At 48.1% G+C, this 23,386-nt stretch overlaps 2 protein-coding genes across 3 annotated transcripts in view; one reads left to right on the plus strand and one right to left on the minus strand.

Moving 5' to 3' along the window:
- The window catches only part of PAIP2B (poly(A) binding protein interacting protein 2B), a 178,146-nt gene that overhangs the window by 30,092 nt on the left and 124,668 nt on the right, over positions 1 to 23,386 (minus strand). The gene's annotated exons all lie outside the window — the stretch shown is intronic.
- The window catches only part of ZNF638 (zinc finger protein 638), a 43,164-nt gene continuing 31,704 nt past the window's right edge, over positions 11,927 to 23,386 (plus strand). The window contains exons 1-4 of one of the 2 annotated variants that reach the window (XM_063310522.1): positions 11,927 to 12,062; positions 17,282 to 18,830; positions 22,116 to 22,177; positions 23,158 to 23,199. In XM_063310522.1, the coding sequence (XP_063166592.1) occupies positions 17,484 to 18,830; positions 22,116 to 22,177; positions 23,158 to 23,199 (1,451 nt within the window). In that variant the 5' untranslated portion in view covers positions 11,927 to 12,062; positions 17,282 to 17,483. The remainder of the gene's footprint in view (positions 12,063 to 17,281; positions 18,831 to 22,115; positions 22,178 to 23,157; positions 23,200 to 23,386) is intronic. The other variant, XM_063310523.1, reaches the window with a different exon arrangement.

The raw sequence follows: 23,386 nt of genomic DNA on the forward strand, positions 1-23,386 counted from the left end.
GTGGCGTGGCCTGGGCACCTCCTCGTGGCAACTGCTGGATAGGGTGTGATTTTGCCATGCCTGAACTAAGATCCAGGCCACCCTCTTGCTGGGCTAACCCCACTACAGGAGGTCTTGCTGCTGGTTCCGAAGCAACGAAGAAAACGATGTCCTGATCCCTCTGGAACATGATGGAATCGCAGGAACTCCAGACAGCGGTTCTGCGACCGGTTCTGAGCAATATCTTTGTCCCTGCAGTGTTCGATGGCCTTCTAAGTCAGTGTTTTTCAACCATGGCAACTTTAACACGTGTGGACTTCAACTCCCAAAATTCCCCAGCCAGCCAGCCAGCCTGCTCTGATGCTGCCTTTGACTTATGACCTGCTTTTTGTGGCATTTTTCCTGCATGACTGTCTGATAGCGATAATTCACCTTAGAAGATTTATCTGCAAGCACCAGAATGGCGTCTTTATTTTATCTGATGCATTTTCCGTTCTGTTTGTATTTTGAATCTAATAATAAATGATAAATGGCCAAGGCTGAGAAACGGTGATCTAGTCCAACCCCTGCTCAGTCCAGGAGCTGCTGGAGCCCCTCTGAGCATCCAGCCTCTGCTGCCCATGGAAGGACTCACATCACATGGCAGCTGCCTACTGACTGACAGCTGTCCCACTCGAAAGTTCCTCCTGAGATGGAAGAACATACGAATTCCCAGAGTCAAAGAATGGATGGTGAAATTAATGGAACTGGCAGCAACATTGATAAGAGAAAACAAATTGGCTGGATTTGTTTCTGCGTGGATACCCTTCTGGACTTCTTGCGTGTATCTGAAAAAAATGAAGTTTTGATTTTCGGGTTTGATAATTAAGTTGTTATAGCTTACAGAAATAATCTTACTGGGGTTTTAATTTAGAGTAAGAGATTAATGTATTCTGTACTTGTGTTTGTCCTGGAGAAGGCTGGAAGTCACTCCTTTTGTATTTCTTTTGAATTATTTTTGCACTTTTTAGTTTGTCTTTTTTCTTTTAGTCCTTTCTTCAATCTTTTCTATACTTTGCATTTTATCTGTATTCTGAAACTTCAATAAAGTCTGATAGTAAAAAAATAATTTTATTAATTTATTAATAAATTAATAATTTATTAATTAAGGACTCCTCTGATTTTTGGTCCAAGAAGGCGAACGTGTTCAGTCCTGTAGATTCTTTTTAGACTCGTTTTATATACAGCAGGTCCCTGATTTAAGAATGAGTTCCGTTCCTAAGTCTGTCCTTAAGTCGAATTTGTATGTAAGTTGGAACAGTTACGTAGCATCAGTTTGTCAGATATTTGTCTTAGTATATAGCAGGGTTTCTCAACCTTGGCAACTTTAAGACCGATGGGCTTCAAGTCCCAGAATCCCCCATGCTGGCTAGGGAATTTTGGGAATCTTGAAGTTGCCAAGATTGAGAAACCCTGCTATATAGCACATATTTTACCTTTCTATGCATTTAAACTGCTTAAGAAACACTTCCAGATACACTAAAACCTCTTAAATGTAATAATACACAAAGTAGGATTGTGTATTTAACCCGAAACATTGTACTTAAGTCAAATTTTTAGTATAGTAGTTTTTACGGCAGTCTGTTCTTAACCAGGAGTCGTCTGCAAACCAGGATGTTCTTAAACTGGGGATCTGCTGTATACTTTTTGTCTTACATCTTTTAGCTTTTCATTTATTTTAGCTTTTAATTATTATGTATTTTCCATGCTTTTTAATTGAGTGTACCCCACCCGGCTTATGCTGGTTTATGACTGTAAGAGATTTGATTTGATGTGACAATCAAGCATCGCCTTATCAGCAGGCAACCTGAGGCACCTGTCCGACTGATTTGTGCGGGTGCACCTGCTTCTTACAAGGAACATCACAGTGGTTCTCTCTCCGCTTCCCTTCCTCCCAGTAGATCCACTGCAAAGTTAGGTTCATCAGGACACCCCTATTCTCCAAGAGTGAAAACCTTTTAATGCGAGCAGTATTTGCTGCTTGTTTGCTGGGCAAGGAGCTGCCTTTCACCAAACGGAGTGCTCAGCAGAAGGCGAACGGGTGGGAGCCACCCTGAGAACGTAAGGGAGGCCCCGGCTGCACCAAAGGAATGGTGGCGGTGCCCTGGTGCGGGGAAAGATGCAGCCGCAGGGAGAAGGGTTCTGAAGAGGGGCAGAGCCTCCAAAGGGGAGCTTTGAATGGGGCGGGAAGAGGGAGGGCTCGAAGGACGGTGTGCTCATGTAACTGACCTTTCCTTTCCGTCCCGGCCCCTCATGAGTCTGTCCACTGAATGGGGCGCACCCGTTGGCAACACGGCGCCCAACCCTGTGCGGAAAGGCAAGGAGGGGGAGACTGCGGGGAGGTGGCTGAGGACCATGGGGGGTGGGTCGGTCAGGGCTATCCGTTTGACCCGCAATTGAAGCTGGGGCAGCTGAGCATTGCCCTCCCCGCCATCTGCACGGATCAACACCCCTCTGTTAGAAGCTGCCTTCCTTGGGAAGTTGGTCCTTCGTTTATCTGAGGTGGAGTTGAGCTGCAGAGGCCGTTTATTTTATTTTATCTTTTGATGGATTGCATTTATATAGCTGCCCATCTCACTTGCATTGACTCTGGGCGGTGCACACAAGTAAAACACAAGCTAACAATCACATAGTGCAACCACCACAACCAATTAAAAACAGTTTAAAAACGGTAAGATCAGGGACAGGGAGTGCAGTCTAAACCTATGCGCGATGCAACCATTTAGCATCACCGCCACGATGACCGCGTGGGACGCAGAGCGGCCTGCTGTTGCTCCTGGCAGCCCCTGGAGCAGCCTGCGCGGAGACTGGGAGGCTTCCAGGATGCTCGCAGCCTACAGCTCCTCGGTTCTCCAGGACCCTCTGCTGCGCTGGGTAGCACCTGGGGAGACGCCCACACCCTGGCAACTAGCCACTGGGATAGATAACGGTAGATTGCTCCTAGACAGCGAAGCTCCATTCACGCATCGCAGCTACCTGCAACCCGGCAAGCAAACACACGACAGCTATGCAAACGGCTCATGCGCGGGAAGCTCGGCAAGGTCGGCGGGGCATGCGCAACTGGCGCCCAAGCATACACTCCATTGGCCGTGGATATCCGCCCCTCTTCCCGGCTTTTCCAATCATTTTCCAGGCTTTGCGCAAGCGCTTTGTGGAAGACAGGGAAACGCGTTACGGAGCGCAGATTTTGCCCCCACCAGACCCTTCCGCACCTGCGCAGTCCTCTTCCAACCACTTGGCGCATGCGTAGAGCACTCCGCCACCCCTCGGCGCGGTAGTCAGGGCAGGGTACCTGGGGACGTGGATCTCATTTAGCAAAGCAGTTTCCTCGTTTATTTATTCAGAGGGTTAAAATGCGGCTGGCTGGGTTGTGATTCGGTGTATCCTGTGATTCCCGAGAATTGGAGGAACCGGGGAAACCCTGGTTCCACCAACCCCGGGCACGCGTGTCGTGTGAATGCGCCAGACCGAAGCCCTGACCGGCCACGTGTGGGTCCGGAATTCTCCTGCCAGCTCGGCCCACCCTTGTTTTGCGTGTCGCGTGAACTCGGGTAAATGTATATACAACTGGCTCCGCGCGTCGTGTGAACGCCCCGGGTGTGGCGCTGACGAGCGAGGGGGCAGCCGGGAAGCAGACGTCGCGAGACCTGGCAGCCCCTCGCGGCAGGTGCCTCTTTCGCAGCCGCCCAGCCGTACAGGCAGAGACCCAGAGTCTGGGGGCTTTGCCTGCGATGGTCTGAGGGGTTGGAGTAGATGACCTCTGAGGTCCCTTCCAACCCTAGGATTTTAGGATTCTTCATAGGTCGGTTTGCTTATCAGTTCGATTTATATCCTGTCCTTCGGAACTCTGTACAGCACAGGAAGCAGGGGCTCCTCTTGTTCCTCGTCACAAGCACCCATGGCTGGCGGTGGACTTGAACCTGGATCTGCCTGTTCAACACCACTGCCACTACCCACTCTGTGCGTGGTTGTTACTTAGGTCTCTTTGCTGTGCTGGCCTGGCAATCCCCGATAACGCTCCTGCCTTGTGCGGATGGAGGCAGGGGCCTCTGCCACGCGCCAGGATATCACCACTTGAAGAAACATCCGTTGTGACACAAGTACAAAATTTGCATCTCAGCATCACAACACGGATCACCGGCAGATCCCCATGGGTGATTTATTGATTTATTTGGTAAATTTATATAGCTGCCCATCTCTCATACATGACTCTGAGCAGCTATATAATCACAAGTAGTCCTCGCTTAATGGCTATTTGTTTAGCAACAGTTTGGACTTACGATGGTGCTGGAAAAAACGACTTGCAACCGGTCCTCACACTTACGGCTGTCGCGGCATCCCATCGCCATGTGATAACTATTTTTTACCTTCCCAGCAAGCAAAATCAATGGGGAACTGCATGGTTCACTTATTGGCCTCTGCAAAAAATGTTGTAAAATCTAGCTGTATTTGCTTAATGACCGCTTCACTTAGCAACCAAAATTCCAGTCCCAATTGTCGTTAGGCGAGGACTACATCTATATAAGTCGTGTCTCTGTATTGATTCTCATCTAACCTGTTCCTGTGTCTTGGATCTGATCAGCAAGAGAAACGGCTGGAATTTCTTTCCATGTTCTTAATACCCAGGTTGGATCTTCACCGGGCTCCCCCAGGATGTCCCGTTCCAGAGCCCTTGAAACCTCCCAATACGGAAGTGACGGAAGGGCTGTTGCTAAGCCACTCCTAAATGCAGCCCTCCGGATTCGAGTGTCCCAGGTGGGTGGGAATCAAACAACACTGTCAAACTGCTCTGGCTGTGAAGACCTTTCTCCCTAACGTGCCATGGGAAGCAGCCTTCAGGTAACTTGGACCCATTGTTCTGTAGGAAGGACAGAGGAGGCGCCTGGATGGTCTTCTCCAGAAAGCTGTGATGGTTTTCAGCCCTTTGGGGGCACTGGTATCACTGACCAAGGTTGTGTGAAAGGGGCATCTTGCTGTCTGTGGCAATCAAGACGCCACACCAAGGGAAGTGGGGAGGAGCCACCCTGCTCCACCCTGGCACGTCGGCCATTTTCAATCGCCATCTTTAGGGAAGCAAAAGAGGAGGCTCTGTAGGAAGACATGAGAAGAAGAAAATCCCTATTGAAAGACAAAATCAACCCCAACTGGAAACCCAAGATAGGGGCCGGCCATCCACCTTGGAGTTTGGGCTTTGCTTTAAACATTTGGAAAACTGATCCTGGCCAGGGCAGACTCGGGGAAAGAATTTCAGTGGGGAATGCCTGGAAGCAGGAGTGTGGGGCAAAGACCCAGCTCCCCGTTCTCCACCAGAGCTTTCGGCCTCTCCATCTTCAGCGCTGGTGGGCTCAGCCTCGGTCTGAGTCTTTGTCAGGGCTGGCTCCTGGGAATTTCAAACTGGGTCAGATCCAGCAGCAGAGGAGCAAAAGCCACCACCTGGGATATTTATCCACACCCGGGTCCCAAGGAAGTCCAGGGAGAAGCCCAGAGAATCATTCCAGTGGAGAATTGGGGGGAGGACTGGCCCGATCCAGCCCAGCTCTGGACTCTGAGCTTTCAGAGCTGGTTCCTGGAGTGACATGTTGGGCTCGGTTGCAGGCAGACTGCTTGTGAAAATGGCCATACTTGTGAGTCGTCCCTTGCCAGCTCAGCTCTACTGGGGCTCCCTTGCCTGGCCCTCTGCCCCGTCTGGAGGATCTCTCTCCTGGGAGAACGCCCTGACCCCCACGCTCTCCCTTTTTGTCAGGGATCCCTGAAGCTCCCTGTTCAGCCTTTGGGATTCCAGCACAAATGTCTTCATTTCTCTTCCTCGGGAGGTTCCCCTCTTTCTCTGAAGAGATCTTGTCGTGGAGAGCGTAGGGGGCTGCTGGCTGCCAGGGAAAAGTGGGCCGGGCCAGCCTTAGCCCAGTTTGGCTGCAAGGCAACGGGGCTGGCTGGAGCTGAGGGCTGCAGAGGCACTCCGAGATGAGGCGTAGGGGAGCCACTGAGCGGTAGGGCTGAAGTGCCAGGGCATCTGCAGCAAGTGACCAACGCTGCGTGAACAGCACTTTGGCCTGTGTCCAGCGCTGGCACAAGCTGTGGCATGTCTGTGCTGATATCACACACCTTCTGCTGTTGGTCCTCCCTGTGCTGAAAGAAGAGAACATGAAATCACTGTGGTGTCACTGATGGCAGGTTTAAGACGGCTTCCTCTCTCTCTCAGCGCCTAAATAAATGCTGTGGCTCCTGTGTAACTCCTACTCTTTCCCTAATATTTTTGGTATTTTTTAGTTTTGTGCCTTTTCTAATTTTTTAATACTAATAGTATTAATATTTGGTTGTATATATTGGTTTTAGCATTGTTATACATCACCCAGAGTCATTTCTTTGTGAGATGGCTGGCCACATAAATCTGGCAAATTTTATTTATTTAATTTTTATCCCGCCTTTATTATTTTTATAAATAACTCAAGGTGGGGAACATACCTATTGCTCCTTCCTCCTCCTATTTTCCCTACAACAGCAACCCTGTGATGTGGGTTGGGATGAGAGAGAGCAACTGGCCCACGGTCACCCAGCCGGCTTTTATGGGGCTAAGGCGGGACTAGAACTCATGGTCTCCTGGTTTCTAGCCTGTTGTCTTAGCCACTAGACCAAGCTGGCTAACATAACATAAATGCTATAAAGGTATATGCTGACCTATGACTGTAATAAATTTTGATTTGGTTTGGAATAAGGATAATGGCGGCCAATCTTCGAAAACCAGGTAATCAAGCTAGTGAAAACTGTCTCCCCCAGGAGTCAAATTCTTGCAAAGCTCTCTAGCTGGAATTAAGTTGCTGTGGTGAACAGCAGGGGTCAAAAGAGTCAAGAAGGCAGGGCTTTGATTACATGGTTGTGGCTGCCATTTTGACCTTTTTGATCCCTGCCTTGCAGTCACCCCTGAAATAGAAAAGTCAGCCTTTGCTGCCTGCTAAATTTGTTTTGCCATGGTGCCTTGTAGCATTGAGGAGACCTTCAAGGAAGTTGCCAGGAAGGCAAGTCTAAATACAGCTCTAGGTAAGAGCAGTGGGTCAAGGGCGCCACCTTGCTGTCTGAGTAGGCATTGAAAACAAACCTGGCCCTGAACCGGTGGTCTTCATCTGTCCCGACCCCCTCCCTGGCTGCCTCTGAGCCAGCCAGCTGGACTTGCGTGACCGGCTGTTGGGCGCTGGCAGCCTGCGTTGCGGGGAAAGCTAAGGAGACGCCGTGGGGGGCAGCATGTCGCATGACCGTGGTGGCTAAGGTGTCGTTTTCCTTTCTGCCCCCTCCCTGCCAGGAAAGGCATGTGGGAAGCTTTCTGAGCCCCCAGGATAACCACAAGGCTGGGGAAGAGTGAGAGGTGGACGAAGGTGAGGTCTGGAATTGAAACTTTGAGCCAGATGGAGAGAGAAAGGTTGAGGGGTCTTCGTGCCCTGTTCGAGGGAGGCCTTTTGCATTTTTATTCCCCAACATCATCAGCACCTTAGGAGGAGGTTCCTCATCCTGCAGCTAGCTCCTCTCGTGGGGGCTTCCCTCTCCCACCAGGGGACAGAACTGCTTGGATGGGAACCCTGTGAATAATTTCCCTCCACACAAAAGCCGGAGAGGAAATTCTGCCCAGTTCCCGGCTGGCCTCCCCGATGGGAAAATGCAAGAGGGCAAGGAATCAGCAGACGCAAAAGGCGCCCGGGCTCAGCTGCCTTCCGATCCACTCAAACGGTAAGTCGCTGCTGAGGCTCTGCTCCGGAGGAGGGGGTCCGCCCGTTTGCCTGCCTGCTTTCCATCTGTATGTGGGAATTCAGCTGTGTGTGAAATGTACGAATCGGTGGGCTCTACTGCCAAATGAGAACTGCGTGGGCAGGAAAAGAAGGGTCGCTTCATTCACTTCAGCCTGGGTCTGACCCACATTCGTAGACAGGAACCGCGGGCGTGTAACCTTCCAAGTTAGTTTTGATGTCAGGCTACTGTATTTTGGTTTCCGAAATACCGGCTAAACAATAAATCATAATAGCCAGATCTGAGCCATCGCTCTAAGCCAGTGTTTCTCAGCCTTGGCCACTTTCAGATGTGTGGATTTCAACTCCCAGAATTCCCCAGCCAGCTGACCAAAACTGACAAATGCAAAATCCTAGTAATGCATGGCTCAGGCAGGATGAGCGGGCCAGAGCGACCATTATTTTGGGAGCTGAGGACAATCAGCTACAGTAGTCCACCTGCGAGGCATGCAGTCTGCACAGCAACTTCGGGACACTTTGAGAGACTTGTATGTGAAGGCAACAGCAGGGAGTAAAGTTCCCCTGACAAAAAGGCTGTATAAGGCCTGCCGAGCTATCTCCTCCAGGGAGATAGCCTGGATGAGGAAACTGTTCATGTCCTATGCTTTGTTTGAATACAGTTATTTTTGTTGAAATGCCCAGTGTCTTCTTTCTGATCTCTCGGGCCAGACACTTTCCAACACTCTGCACATGCCGCGCAAACTCCACCACCACGCTGAGCCAGTATCTCCAACTCTAGTTCTTTATCGTTCTCATTGTACAGACAGAATCTTGTCAGACTAAAGCTGGTCAACCAACCTAAGGGGAAATAGCCCGGAAGGGCTCTCGGGCAGGGCTACCCTGAACCTCTTGACCTTCCCAGCAACAGTGTCTGGGCTGCGAAGCCTCTTATCTGTCTGGAATGCGTTCCCTCCCTGGGAACCAGCGGCAGCGCCGGAACCCACCACATCAGGGCAGGTGAGGGCAGCTGGCACCTCTTGAGGGACCTTTTGGAGCCCCCCTCGGACCTGCACACAAGGAAAACCAGCAAATTAATTTAAAGCATAAACTCTGTATGGCAGGATGAGGTTCTAGGTAGGAGAGAGGTTGGGGTGGCCTTCCTCAGTCAACATTTGAACTGCCCGATACCTGGAAGATCTCGAGGGGGCACATAGGAAGCCTCTTGATGTTCTGGTGTGTCCGATGCCTGTAATGATTGCCTATTCCAATAAAAGGAGTCTCATCAGTAATTACTAGAGAAAACTAATTTATTGAATGAATAGTATGCAAAGTACGAAGAAAGCTGAGAATGAGCAAAAGCGCGCCAAATACAAACTTAAAAAGCCTTGCTCCCGTTGCGAACCCTCCCCTCAGGCTAGCATAGCAACCACCCACCCCAGACGCTAGCAACCGTTAGAATTGGCCTGAGAAAGTAACCTTGAACAGCAGAGATAACCCAAACATACATTCCAGATGATCACAAGTCAGCACAAAGGAAATTTACCACCGTGGCCAGGCAGGCACGCAACTGCAGATATGACATGTGAAACGTTACGAGGAACCATAAACATCGGAACGGGAACATGACATGCCAGTTACTGGGCTTGCCTGGGGGGTTGGTGGAAGGGACTTGGGCTTGTGGGAGGGGGAGGAAGAAGCTGATGGTCACGTGCAGCCGGCCACCATGGAAGGAGGAAGGGCCCTCGATGGAGAGCGAGGAGGAGCCACGGGTGGAGTATCTCTGCCCTGCAGGACAGGGGTGTCATCCTGAAGGGAGAGATGTGAAGCATCTGAGACGGAAGTCAGTTGCTGCCTGCCCGCGATGGCACCTGTGCCTGGATGCTTCCACAGGTAAACAAAGGAGTCGCATGTTTTGCCAGATTTCACGCAAGGCAAGGGTGGTGGTTGGGTGCCTTCCCCATTGGATGGCCCCTGGGTACCCAGGCTGCCTTTAAAGGCTTCGTTGCTCTGAGTTGATGTTCCTCTTCTCCTTCCACACTTCTTTTATGATTTTCTAACCATTCAGTCTTGGTGATGAATTATTCTCACAACCACATGAGGCTTTAATCCAATATTTTAAAAAACTGTTCAGTCATGTCTGATTCTCGCAGATGGCCTGGGTAAGTCCCTGCAGCTTTCTTGGCAAGGTTTTTTGGAAGTGGTTTGCCATTGCCTCCTTCCTAGGGCTGAGAGAGAGGGACTGGCCCAAGGTCACCCAGCTGGCTTTGTGCCTGAGGCAGGACTAGAACTCAGGGTCTCCTGGTTTCTAGCCCGGTGCATTAACCCCTGCACCAGACTGGCTGTCAATCCAATGATAACTAGAGACAAAAGGAAACATTCGAAGAGTACGTGGCCTGCCTCAGGGGAAGACAACATATTTCCTGCCAAACCACCAGTGGAAAGCAGGTCCCTCCAGCTTAGCCCAGAGCCTCCCAAAAGGACTAGATTTTTATGGCTTTTCAGAAGTCATAACAGGGTCAAGTTTTTAGGAGGCCTGCTGCTCCTCTCTGATTTCGTATGAAACCCTTAATACTGTTGAGTAGGACTTTTGAGCCACTTAATCGTACCTGTTTAATGCATCCCCTTAATGGTCACGCCACCTTTCCCACACTTAACTGACTGATGAATTATCAAGTCATGGGGTCTGATGCTTGGCTGAAGCTGTGCCTGAAGCATTCCCGCAGTCTATGAAGGAACGCACAGTACCACCTTCTAACTCCCGAGAGATAAAGTGTATCTGTTTACAAGGCTATTTATTGCCTTGGGAAACACATGAAAGGAGAGGGAAACACAGATGGGTATCGGCCTTGGCGATTAAAGTCCAGACTTCAAGAATGTGTACGCATAGTCCTCGCTTAATGACCACAGTACAGGGTAGAAAACTGGTTAAGTGGTGTGGATGTTAAGTGAGTCACCAAGTGACCGGACTCTATTTTACGACCATTTTTATGACAGTTGTTAGGCGAATTACAAGTAGTTTAGCAAATCACTGCAGTCGTTAAGTGAATCCAGCTTCCCCAATAGATGTTTTTTTGCTGGAAACCGGCAAAAAAGGTCACAAATTGTGATCACGTGACTGCAGGACGCTGCAGCTGGTCATAAATGCGAACTGGCTGCCAAGTGCCTGAATTGCGATCATGCGACCATGGGGGTGGTGTGATGGCTTGTGACGGTCGTAAGTGTGAGTACAGGCTGTAAAGCATTTTTTCCGAGGCTGTCGTTAACTTCGGACTGTCGTTAAACTAATGGTCGTTAAGTGAGGACTACCTGTATACAAGTGGACAATGGCCAGGCTCATCCAAAATGGAAACTCAGTCTCAGGAACAGTGGCTTTGAAAGAACTGGGCAAGGCTTTGCACACTTCCAGAACAAAAACAAATACACTAATAATTCTGTTGTTTCTTAGTTGTTTCTGACTCTTTGGGACACAGGGCTGTCTGCTTGCCATTTCTTGAGTTCTTGTAAGCACCTGCAGTGAGAATACCTTGCCATCTTATCTTCTGTTGGCCCTTTTTGATTGCCTTCATTTTGGATTTGCTCTGAAGACTTTTACTTTTCCATGATGAATCCAAATTGTCCAAGTGTTAGCTTGATTAATAAAACTTCCAGTGAGCTTCCTGAAAACACACTGCCTCTAACTGTCTGTGGGTGATTCTTTGCTACGTCTTGGAAAATTATCCCTTGCAACGAGAACCGGGCCGTCTTTCCTTCCCGCGTTTAGTCCTGCTGCCAGGAAGGCTCAAAGACGTAAAGACCTGAGCAAGCTCCTCCTTGGCTACTTCAGTTGAAGCAGGTGGGGTGCTCAGGAATTTAACCAAAGCCCCTTCTTGCTTTCCAGCAGTGGGGGAAGATCTGAGTTTAACCCCATCATATGGCTGGGGATTTGCAGTCTTCTAGTTGCAACGCAGCAGACTGCGGTGCCGTGCATCCGGTGGATTTATTTTCGATGCGCGCCGGACCCGAAAAGCGCTTGCTCGGTGGAAACGGAAGTCTCCCTGCTCTGGCCGGGACAGAGCCGAGCCACCGCGCAGCCGCCCCGCCGCTCCCGTCCCCGAAGCCCGGGCACTCACCGGCGAGCGCATGCGCGGCGCTCCCGAGCGAGGCCTCCGCTCCCGTCGCCGAAGCGCGTCGTGGCTTTTCGGCTTGGTCCGCGCGCGCATGCGCAGGCGAGCGGTCGGTCCTCGGCGTTGCGGCGGCGGCGGCGGTCCCCGGAGGCGTCCGGCGTCGGCGCCGCGTTTCGGGCGACGCGAGAGAGGCGCTGCCCGGGAAGGCGAGCCCAGCAGCAGGGAAGAGGTGGGCGCTGCGGTCGGTCTCCGCCACCCCGAGGCCAGCCCGGGTGGGCGCAGCGCGGCCGGGGCCGGAAGGCCTCAAAATGGCGGCTGAGGGGCGCCGGGCGGCCTCCCTGGCAGGGCCGCCGGGGAGCCGCTGCCCGGCCGCGCCCCGCCCGATGTGGGGCCCCCGGGGTCCGCGGCCGGGTGTCGCGCTCCGGAAGCCCCGGCGCCCGTCGGGCCCGCTGCGGGAGGCGCGGCTGGGCGCGGCGGCCCCGGCCCCCCCAGGCCCCGCGACGCGCCTTTGTTCTCCGTCCCGTCCCGCCCCCGCCTCTCCGCGCCCCGCGGCGCCGCGGGCGTCGGGCTGTGAGGGCCTTTGCCGTGGGCCCTCCGGGCAAGGGAGGGCCGGGCCTTGCGCGGCCCCGCGCTCCCCCCGGCGAGACAAAGCCTGCCCGTGTCTCCGCCTCGCCCGCCCCTCGCCGTGACGAGGCAGAACGGGGCCCGGGGAGATTGGCCGGCGGAGCGGGGGCCTCTCCTGCCCCTCGCGGGCCCCTGCTTTTGGGGTGACGCAGGCCCGTTTGCTTTCGGGGGAGGTGAGCGGGACGCGTCTCAGGGAGGGTCCCCGGGGGCGCTTTCCAGTGTCACAATTACATGTGTTTCTCCCACGACAGGTGGTGCCTCCTGGTCACCCGCGTCCTGCCCTCCTATTTCTCGCGCTCTTGTTTGCTCACACACGTGTAGCTGCACTGTGCCTGTTACCTTTCCCTCTGTTTTCATCGATGACGTCCGGCTCCCTCGCCCTCCCCAGATTAGTTGACTTGCGCTCTGAGTCTTTCTCGCACCCACCTTTCAAAAAACAAAGCAAGGTGCATTTTTCTCTTGCAGGCTCAAGGCACGCATTAGGATTCTTAGTATCTGCTGATCCGTATCAACCACACACCTGTCTTCCAGTCACAAACTGCTCCTGGGCTCTTTTTCTGGTTGAGGAATAGGCTGGGAGGAAAATGCCGGTGATGGTTTTGAGCAAGTACCAGAAAAATAGCTGAGCAATCCAAAGCAGTCTTTGGCTGCCAAGCACTAGGCATGGCTGTGCAGTTTACAGGAAGACTCCTTGTGAGGCGCAGAGACAAGCGATATAACTCCACCTGCCATCTTCTGCTAGGGGAATTAAAAATGGGGGATCCCCTGTGGTGTTCCCCTTTGTGCCTGACCAGTGGTCTGAGTTTCACGTGTAGGTCTTGTTCTGATTGTGCGGCTAACAGCACTCTGGTAACTGTGGGCAGGAACATACCTTGAGCTATGGCAGTAGGCTGCAGAGCCCTGCGTACTGTAGTTCCTCAGAGTCCTCCCATTGCAAAGAGCAAGCAACATGGTCAAAGCCTTTCCCTCGCTTGTAGAACTTGCTGAACGCTTTGTATATGGATCTTCCGTAGAACCAGCTAAGAACCGATTCTAATGTGCTGTTTAAGACTTGTGTATAGAAGAGGACTCATGTCTTTGGATCTGTATCAACCACACATCATTAAACATTTTGATTCATAACCAGTGGTGTTGCTTGTTTTCTTCCCTTTTCCTGTTGTGTTTTAGCTGAGCTGCTTATGAAATGCATCAAAGTTGCAGAATGTTCTTGCGCAAATGAATTCTCCTGTACTAGTCTCTTCACTTTGAGAATCTTTTCTTGTTTTGCAGAGCTGTGTTGAGGTCTAGGAAACTCTTACTGAACACAAGCACCTGGCACTGCAGTCTGTTGGAGAAGGAAAGGGTGGGGGTGGGAAGAGAGGCAAGTCAAAGTGTGACCCCCCCCCCCGCCCGGTGTGGACACATGGGTACTTCGCCTGTTCTCCAGTCGCCTGGCCAAAGAAGCAAAGCCTTGTGGTTGGTTTGACTCCTTGGGGGCCTTCAGGAGCAGGGTCGTTCCTTTCCTTGCCCTCGAGTCTAAAGCTGGGTTTGGGGAGGCCGTGTCAGGGTGGTTCCGTGGCGTTTGTGGGATGTTCCTCTTTTATCTTGTCTTGTGCTTTTTAACACTTAGGAGAAATTGTTCCTTTAGGGATATTGGTTGAAGCATGCAGACAGCAGCTCTAGTCTCTTAATTCCCATTCATCAGTCCCAGGGAAGCAGTGAAATCCTCCCTGGTTCCTTGGAGGCAGTTCTGGGATGATTGAGGGCAAACTGAAAGCTAATACAAATCGGGTGCAGGTATGGCTGGTTTGTAAGAATGTAGATCTTGATAGGGTTGGCAGGTAGTTCTGAATGAGGGTCTGTCTCTTTAAAAAGAAGCAGTAAGGCACCTTGATGGTTTGCCAGCTGTGCTCTCTCTCCACCTGGATAAAGCGGACCAGAGTTGAATTCGGTGAACACCTGAATTGGGTCTAGACTGGGCTGCTGTAAATGCTGGCTATGCTGTTTTGTAGGGTAGTGAAGGGATCTGGATTCAGAGGGAGGAAGATGATTTGGAGCTCACAGAAGCTACAAATGCCCCACTGTCAACTCCTTAGAGGGGGTTGGTATCTTACGGCACTAGGTGCAGAATCCCAGGAGAAGATACATTTGATCTAAGGGTGGGCCAACGTTCTGACCTGAGTACTTTAAATCGTTCTCCCTCCAGATTTGTCCTCTGCACAGCCCTACTGTTTTGTTCTTAAGGCAGCATGGAAATCTCAAAATAGAGCTACCGGTATACTTACGGGGCAGGATATCCAGGTCATATTGCAGTAATTGTATTGGATCTCTTTCTCTGCCTTGGTGTCAAATACTGAAGCTGATATTTAAGGCTCTGAATGTTTTGCAGCAATCGGGTTATTGAAAGCACCGAACACCTCTATAAATCTTTCTGTGCTTGGAGGTGTTAAGCATTTAGACTAGGGGTGGCATTGGGATGAGCCCATATCGTTGGAACTGTCCCCCCATGTTTATATGATTATGGACTGAGAACCGTTAGAGACTTCCTCCTCCTCAGCCTTTTTTTTTAATGTTACGATTTTGTGGTGGCAGTCTTGCTCAATTTGATCCTGTTTTTTCAAGTTATAGCTGAGTTGCTAACTTTGTTTCACACACTGAGTGGTGGTTCAGTTTATAACCTACCTGACAAGTACAATAAAACTTTGATTTTCTGGATCTCAAATGAAGTGGAGAATGTTTACTTTGTCCCCAAACGGTAGGCAAAATCTGTTGTTTACAAAGCAGTCCAGACAATTGACATACAGGTAGTCTTCACTTAACAACCACAATTGGGCCTGGAATTTATTTATTTATTGTATTTTGTAATAAGTGTAATGTGTCTGGTTTTATGAGATTTTAATGTTTATGATCGGAGTTAGATTTTATTGTAAACCACCCAGAGTCCATCTCTTGGGGGAGATGGGCAGTAATTAAATTTGAATAAAAAATAAATAAATAAATAAATAAGTGAAGCGGTCATTAAGCGAACTCGACCTGATTTTATTACCTTTTTTTGTGGCAATCATTATGCGAATCACTGCAGGCATTAAGCAGACCATGTGGTTGTTAAGTGAATCATGTGGTCCCTCATTGATTTTGCTTGCCAGAAATTGGCCAGGAAGGTCGAAAATAGCAATCACGTGACCATGAGATGCTGCAGCGGTCACAAATGTGAACTGGTTGCCAAGCGCCCAAATAGTGATCACATGACCATGGGGATGCTGCAACGGTCATAAGTGTGAGAAGTGGTCATAAGTTGGTTTTTTTCAGTACCGTTGTAAGAACAAACCATCACTAAATGAATGGTTGTTAAGCAAGGACTACCTGTATAGAATTGCTGTTAATAAATACAGCTTATGCCCTTCTCCTGTTTCCAACTCCCCTCCCCAGCAGATGTTATATTCTAAGATACATTGTGCTCAGATTCCGGAAAGAGAAGAGTTGGCAGGTCTTGCTTTTGGGCACTTTGGGATATTTTTAATTTTGGGGGTTGGGGGATTCCTGCAAATCTGTTTTTCTTGGAAAAAACGTAAAAATGCTTATTTTTACTATAGTTTCATATTCTTTTTGATTCATTCATAGCACTCTGGCTATTTATATCTATTGCAATTTAATCCGCGAAGGGAGGGAAAGAACTTCCACTCCGCAATAACAAGGGTATATGTAGCACGGAAGCTTCCGTAGTTTCTCTTAATCGGTCAGCAAGATTTTACTGTGATCTGAGAAGGGGAGAAACAGTGGTTTGCAATGTTGATCAGCTTATCTCAAAACTTACTACAGTTCTGTATTGTATAAAATTGTTTGACTGGCCAGCTGGTTTACTCACATGGCACCCTTACTTAACTCTCAACTAGGCAAGCAGCAAATGTTCCCTGTCAGTGCCCGTGTTCACCACTGGTTTCTCCCATGAATAGTGGTATGTCCAGACATATGCTGGCTGTGTCTGATCCCCCTAGGAAAGGAGAGGTTGAGAACCATTTTAGCTTTACAAAATGAGGTCAGATTGAAGGAAAAGAAACCTGGGTTAAATAACAGAAGATTAGCTAGTAGGCTGTTTATCAGTTGTTCCTCTGAGCTCTGTGTGTCTTTCCATATTTTTTCTGCCCGTGTAAGTTGTTTCTTGTTTAATAAATAGTTATCTGCTAGCTGTTTTGCAGTTAAGTACAAAACATCTTTTATTACGTATTATGTCACAGGCAGATTGTTGCTACTACCACACCAGAAGTACAGCTGATCCTGTGTGTGTTAATGCACATGTATTGAATTCCATATATTTTTTTCGCTAGTAAATGCAGAGGATTGGAGCTTCAATTATATGTACACTTTTGTATTATTATTTTTTTCTAATGGCTTTGTAAATAAAATGTTCTTTATATTCAGAAAAAATATAATAAAATCACAAAGATGCAGCGTTTGAAACCTTTTGTTCAAGTTGGTGTTGAGTTGAATATGAAGATTTTTAGGTTGCACACATTGCACTAGCTATAATGTGGTTTGCTGTTTTGGCTTAGCTAGTCATGTGAACCCAACCACTCTGCTTTATTCCACAAGTTCTGCCTCAGTGCGATGTGTGAACCCAGCTTTAGACTTGAAGTACCTAGGGCAAAAGTAGCATACCATTCTAAAACAAACAAACAAACAAACAAACTGACAAGTGGTAAAAGCAGTCACTTTGCTGAATGAATAATTATTTTTAAAAAGAAAACAAAGAGTTTCCCAACAATATGCTTAAACGCAGTAAAACCACTTTAAAAAGTAGATTAAAAAAAATAAATGTAATTAATTTTTGTGTGTTTTAACTTTCAGCTTTGTGGTGTTCTTGGAAAATTTTGCACCTCTTGTGAATTCTCTGAACCTTGGCATTGTCAGCCCATTTCTGTTGGGCCTTCCTCCTTTACAGCTTGCTCAGATTAAGACACAGTTGGCTCTTCGTCCGTTGAACTCAGTTGCTTCAGACTATACTGTAGCATCCCATCCTTTGTTAAATGAGGCGTTCCTGAAACTTGCCATGTTTAACCCTAGAGGAAACATGCCGTCAAGGCCAAGGGGACCTAACGTACCTGATCCAATCCCGCGTGGGCCTTTTCAGGGGCCGGGACCTGGACCAGGTGGTCTTCAAAGGCAGCTCCCACCTAACTCTGCTGCTGGAGTGCCCCAAAGGTTCATGGGATCGGAAATGAGGGCAGGATTTCCAAGGCCAAATATTCAGGTGACTCCACACAGAATGGATCCGAGGCAAGCAGCAGAGAGGCTGAATATGGAGCAGCAGCAGCAGCAGCAGAAGGTAGAGGGATGCGGCTCACATTGGGACACTCCATTTCCCCCTGGAAATAACAGTCGGAGTCAGCCTATCCCAGGAAGGATGGCAGAACATCCCACAAATGTTCAAAGCCGTTACACAAACGAGAGTGCCTCAAGCATCTTGGCAAGCTTTGGATTGTCTAATGAAGACCTAGAAGAACTTAGTCGTTATCCAGATGATCAGCTGACCCCTGAAAACATGCCTTTAATTTTAAGGGACATCCGTATGAGAAAAATGGCTCATCAGTTGCCGAGTTTACCTCTTCAGAGCAGAGAAAAAGAAAATTTTTGCAGCGATGATGGTCGTGGTTCCATGGTTAAGAGCAAAGTAATTGATTACGGGCATGAGAGCAAATATGGATACGATGAAGGTCCTCTTGACGTGAAAATCTACAGTTCTGATGTACCACCTAAAGACAGCATGAAAGGATTTCAGGCACAGCAGACTGCATCATCCGGCATAACCAGCAAACAGATGAATGCAGTTGAAGAATTAATCCGGCAGATGGGATTCCAAAGAAGCACACCAAATACTCAGTCTTTTTTCTCCATGGATACGTCTAACAAGATGCCTGGATTGTGTCTCCCTTCAGCAGGAGCTGGGGTACCCCCACCAGTCCAACCCATAATGCCACCCGTGGTGCCATCCATCCCTCAGCCTGGGATCCCTCCTGTTGTTCAGCAAGCTTTGCCGCCCCCATCTGTGGCTCAGCCTATGATGCCAACCATGAACCAGCCACCGCCTCATTTTGTACCTGACATGCTTGGGGGTATGAACAGGCGTGACAGGATTCATCATGAATCCAGACCGAACCCTAGTGCTCCCCCTGGACCTAGTCCTGGTGAGAAGGCTTTCCAGAAAGATTCCGAAGGCCCTATAGAGTCTCCCTTTGGTGTTGTGAAGGCCTCTTGGCTCCCAGTTTTTTCACAGGCAGATGCCCAGAAAATGAAGAGGCTGCCCACTCCATCAATGATGAATGATTATTACGCTGCATCTCCAAGAATTTTTCCACATATGTGTTCTCTGTGTAATGTAGAATGTAGACATTTGAAGGTGAGTCACTTTTATCCCCCAGATCACATAATTTGTACAGAACATTATCTCTGTGTTAGAGTTCAGTTAGTTTATATGTTTGTGCATTTTATTCCTTTGACATGTCCAGAAGTTAGGACAAGTAACTGATTCACACATCTTTCAGTTACTGGCTGTTCCTAAGGAAGAGTGGGCTTAGTTGTTAGACGTTTAACTGGCTTTGTCCAAACAGTTGGACTGCATGTGTTTCTCTGGCTAACACATCACACTGTTTGACACTTGACCCTCCTGAGCCATACAGGGTTTGAAGACGGAATAGTTCTCCCCAAGCTAGTGCCCTGCGGATAACCAGACTTCTACGTACGCAGCATGGCCTCGGACATGCTGGCTGGAGAGGGCGACAGCCGAAATCCAACATGTTTTTAGAGTATCAGTCTGGGGACTGATGGCTTAGAGTCATCTTGTTTTAGAAATTTGAGAATTTACTCCACAAGGTTAGATCCAGAGCTACTTGGTCACACCTGGAATCTGTCCAGATCAGTAGGTCTTGATCTGACTATTCTCTGATTTCAGTAGAGTTGTATATGCCTCTGACATGTTCTGGACCCATCTCAGAGACTTCAGTATTGCAGTGAGAGACTCACTGATCATAACTTTTATATAAATGTTATCTTCTTACGTTGGTTTGCTTGTTGTGCTTATTCCCTGTTAAACAAATTATTTCAATGTGCCCAACAATCCCCTAAAGCAAATCTGTGGTATGTACACATACCAAATACTGTGTACAGTTCTGAAAATCACATATTTTTGAAAAGACAATAAAACACAGCTGGAGGAAGAGTAGAAGAGGGCTCACGCACCTTCCTTCCAAGGAAAGGCTGGAACGTGTGGACATCTGTAGCTTAGGAAAATGGCAATTGAGGGAGAGGCCCACACGTCCCAGCCTTTCCTTGGAAGGAAGGTGTATAACATCATGCTGGCCTGGAGGAAGTGGGCAGAGGGAAGTTTTTTTTCTCCCATTCTTAAAACACCAGGACCGGGGTCATCCAAGGAAGCTGACTGAAAGGAGGTTTTGAATAAACAAAAGGAAGTACTTCTTCACATAGCATATAGTTATATTGTGGAATTAACTCCCTCAGAGGATGACAACGACCAGTAATTTGGATAGCTTTAAAAAGGGATTGGGTAAATTTGTAGAGGACTATTAAGGGTTATCAGTCTTGAAGATTCCATGTTACCTCTGATTTGGGGACCAGTGGTAGTGTAACAAATAGTAGGAGAAAGATAAGTTTCCATCTCTTCGTCAGTCCTCCAGAGGCATCTGATTGGCCACTCACCTGATCAGGCAGGACTATTTTTATGTTATTACATTAATAAGAATAGAAAAACAGGTAAAATCTGTTTTACAGATTTTTACAAAACATCTGACTGCTTAGTGGCAGAGCAATAACACAGATGGAGGTACGTGGGCTTCCTTTGGCAAACAGTTGCGAAGATTGGAAGCAGCCACTGAGAAAGCCCTGTCTTGTATTCCCATCAAACATGCCTCTGATTCTGGGCTTATTTTCTGGGGTTTTGTTTTAGGCAATACTAAGAATAATTACTCAATATTCTTCATTTGTTTGACAGCAGAAGGGGTAGCTAAAACAGGAACCAAAGGTCATCACTTGCAGATATTTTGAGCGTGTATTTTTGGAGCATGACCATAGCAAAACAGAATGCACTATTGCCATTAATCTTAAGACAAAATAGGATAAATACAAGATCAATTCTAGTTTTTCCTTTAAAGTTCGTATTTTCAGCCTCTAATAATTCTCAAATAGATCTGATAGACATGTATTTATTTTGTCTTTAATGTGTACACGTATGCACGCACATGCAGATGTGTATCTCAGCAGCCTAGAGTGGTCGCGTTCCATCCAGGGTGGTTGTTTACATCAAGCAGAATGCCAAGCGCACTGTAAAATGTTTAACATTGATCAGATACTAAACACAAGCATAGGACTGAAGTGCAGCGTATTTTATAGTATTGGCCTGTGCTCAGATGATCTGAAGTAAATTAACAATGCAGTGGCTTATTCCAAAGTAAAGTGCTCATTTGTCAGTGGGGATCAGGGTTAGTGCTCAGCTCTTCCAGAATTAACAGATTTTATAGGATAGACACAACGCTAATTCCAAAGTACAAAGCATTCAGAAGCTTTGAATGATGCAGGTGTAATGCAGGTTTCCTTGGAGCTCATTGGCTGGGATAGAAGAGCTTTGTGTGAAAGAGGCTTGTTGTTGCTGTTGCTGTTGTTGGTCTTTGATCCTGAGTTGCTTTCTACACGTTTTACTCAATCTTTGCACCAAGCAAAATGGCAGTATAAATTACTTCCTTTTGGCTATCCCACGTTCAGGTATAAGCTGCTTCTTTGTTGAATTTATCTTAAGTGAATGTATGTCTCATTTATTTGAAAGGTGTAGCCTGCAAAGCATGTTTTTCACCTTGTTTTTTAACACTATTGTGTGGGTAGGAGAGGCCATTTGAAATGAAACATTTTGTGAGACCCTGGAAAGGGAGTGTCATAGTTCTGGGACAGTCAGAAAGGAGGACTCTGGACCTTTTTATGCAAACGGTGATTCGGATGAATTGATAGTAAGATGCTTGCTATTGATAGTCACGATGGAACACAGAAACTAATATTTCCTGGGACTTCAGAGAAGTCGGTGAGTCAGGGTAGTGTGCTCTTGGTAGCCCAGGAGACATGCCACATCTTCAGTTTGCTCAAAATGCTACCTTTTCCCCACTTTTCCACTCATCCCAGCAAGCCCTAGGCACTGCTGCACCTATCCAGGGTACCAGAATGCATACTGAGGACAGCAGCGCCTGTTCTCCTTTTCCTCCCTCTGACAGTTGCACTGTTTCTATTAATACACTGATTTTTTTGAGCCTGCATAAAATTGCAGGCTACGTATTTGGCAGACCACGAGTGCTGTTTCTTATGTGGCATATAATTGAGCTGTGATATGCTTGGCAGGCTGAAATCAGCAGAGAATGCCACGCTCTTCAGAGGTTGATACAGTGGCTTTCCAACATGGGTATCCTAGTCTGCTTTCTCACATTCATAGAAGAAATGGGAGGCTTCCTGGATTTTGGACGAACTGAGCACGAGTCACAGGGTTGCTATGAGAACAAACGTGGAGGGAGGCAGGACAGATCTCTCTGTGCTGCCTTGACCTTGGAGAAAGGTGGGGTGTAAATGTAGCGATCAATGATAACCCCGGTACCTGGCCTAGCCTTGACTTGTGGCTGCTTGTTCTCCGTAGGATTGGCTTCAGCATCAGAATTCCACTACGCACCTTGAAAGCTGCCGCCAGCTGCGCCAACAGTAAGAGTTGTTTGTTTGTTTGTTTATATTTCAAATTTCCATCACTGCCCATCTCCCCCGAAAAGGGGACTCTGGGTGGTTTACAATCAAAGTTAAAACACATATATTACAATATAAATACTCTATAAAATAGAATAAAATAAAAGATACAGTAGGAAATGTAAAGTCCAAGCAGCGCAGGTCTTGTTTGTCGGGGAGAGATCTATGGCACGAGCCACCCCCAAGAAGAACTGGTGCCCCCCCCACCCCAGGCGAGGCGGCAGAACCAGGTTTTTGGGTTCTTCCGGAAGTCCGGGAGCGAAGGGGCCTGTCTCCGCTCCGGGGGCAGAATGTTCCATGTTAATTGCTTTCTCTAAATTTATGGAGGATGTGGGTGCTCATCTTTTTTAATACGGTCATTTCAATTAATACCTGAATAAAGCAAGCCATTACTTCTACCGCGGAATCTCTGCATCGTTGCTCCTGCGTTATTTTTGAAACAAATTCATTGGAACTTCTCATTGTGCAGCATGATCCCTCTGAAAGGGTTTGTTCCATTCTTTGGGCAGTTGTTTCATGCATTTAACGGGACGTTACGAGACCGAGCAAGAGAGAAGCCCTCTAGCGCCTGGGGCGATTTACGGCCATGTGTCAGCCGGGGGTTCACGGCCCGGCTGTGGACAAGTACTGTCAAGTTAAATCAGACCTTGGAAAACGTGGATCTGGATTTTGCCAAGGTGCCGGCCTGTAGCTGTAGGAACGATAGGAAAGAATGAGTTCAAATTCTCAGCCCAGGGTCAAACAGTTCTATAGGATCTGGGCAAATAGTTTGGAACTGTGGCTACAGCTTTCTGAAGTTCAGCGTGCCTGCAACGGGGAACTTGTAGAAAACACAGCCAGGCAGACTTGAAGGGTCATTTCATTTCAAGTTAGTATGTTTTCAGGAAAATAATATAAAAGCTTCCAAGTTTCTCGTATTAACAGTTTTGTTCTTGAAATAGATATCCTGACTGGAATCCAGAATCCCATTCATCGTCAAAAAGGTAGCTTAAACTATGTTTCATTTATGTAACACCTTTTGGGATGTGATAGTCTTCTTTCTTGCTTATTCCCAAAGACATTTTAGTGAATTATAGCATATTAATGAAAAGAATTATAGAGGCCTGGAAATCATAGTGGTTGCGTGGCAGTTGTTACCAGAAAAGGTTGCAAAAGTGTGCATAGAGTAGG

The sequence above is a fragment of the Candoia aspera genome, chromosome 8 (genome assembly GCF_035149785.1).
Source record: "Candoia aspera isolate rCanAsp1 chromosome 8, rCanAsp1.hap2, whole genome shotgun sequence".
Lineage (NCBI taxonomy): Eukaryota > Metazoa > Chordata > Lepidosauria > Squamata > Boidae > Candoia > Candoia aspera.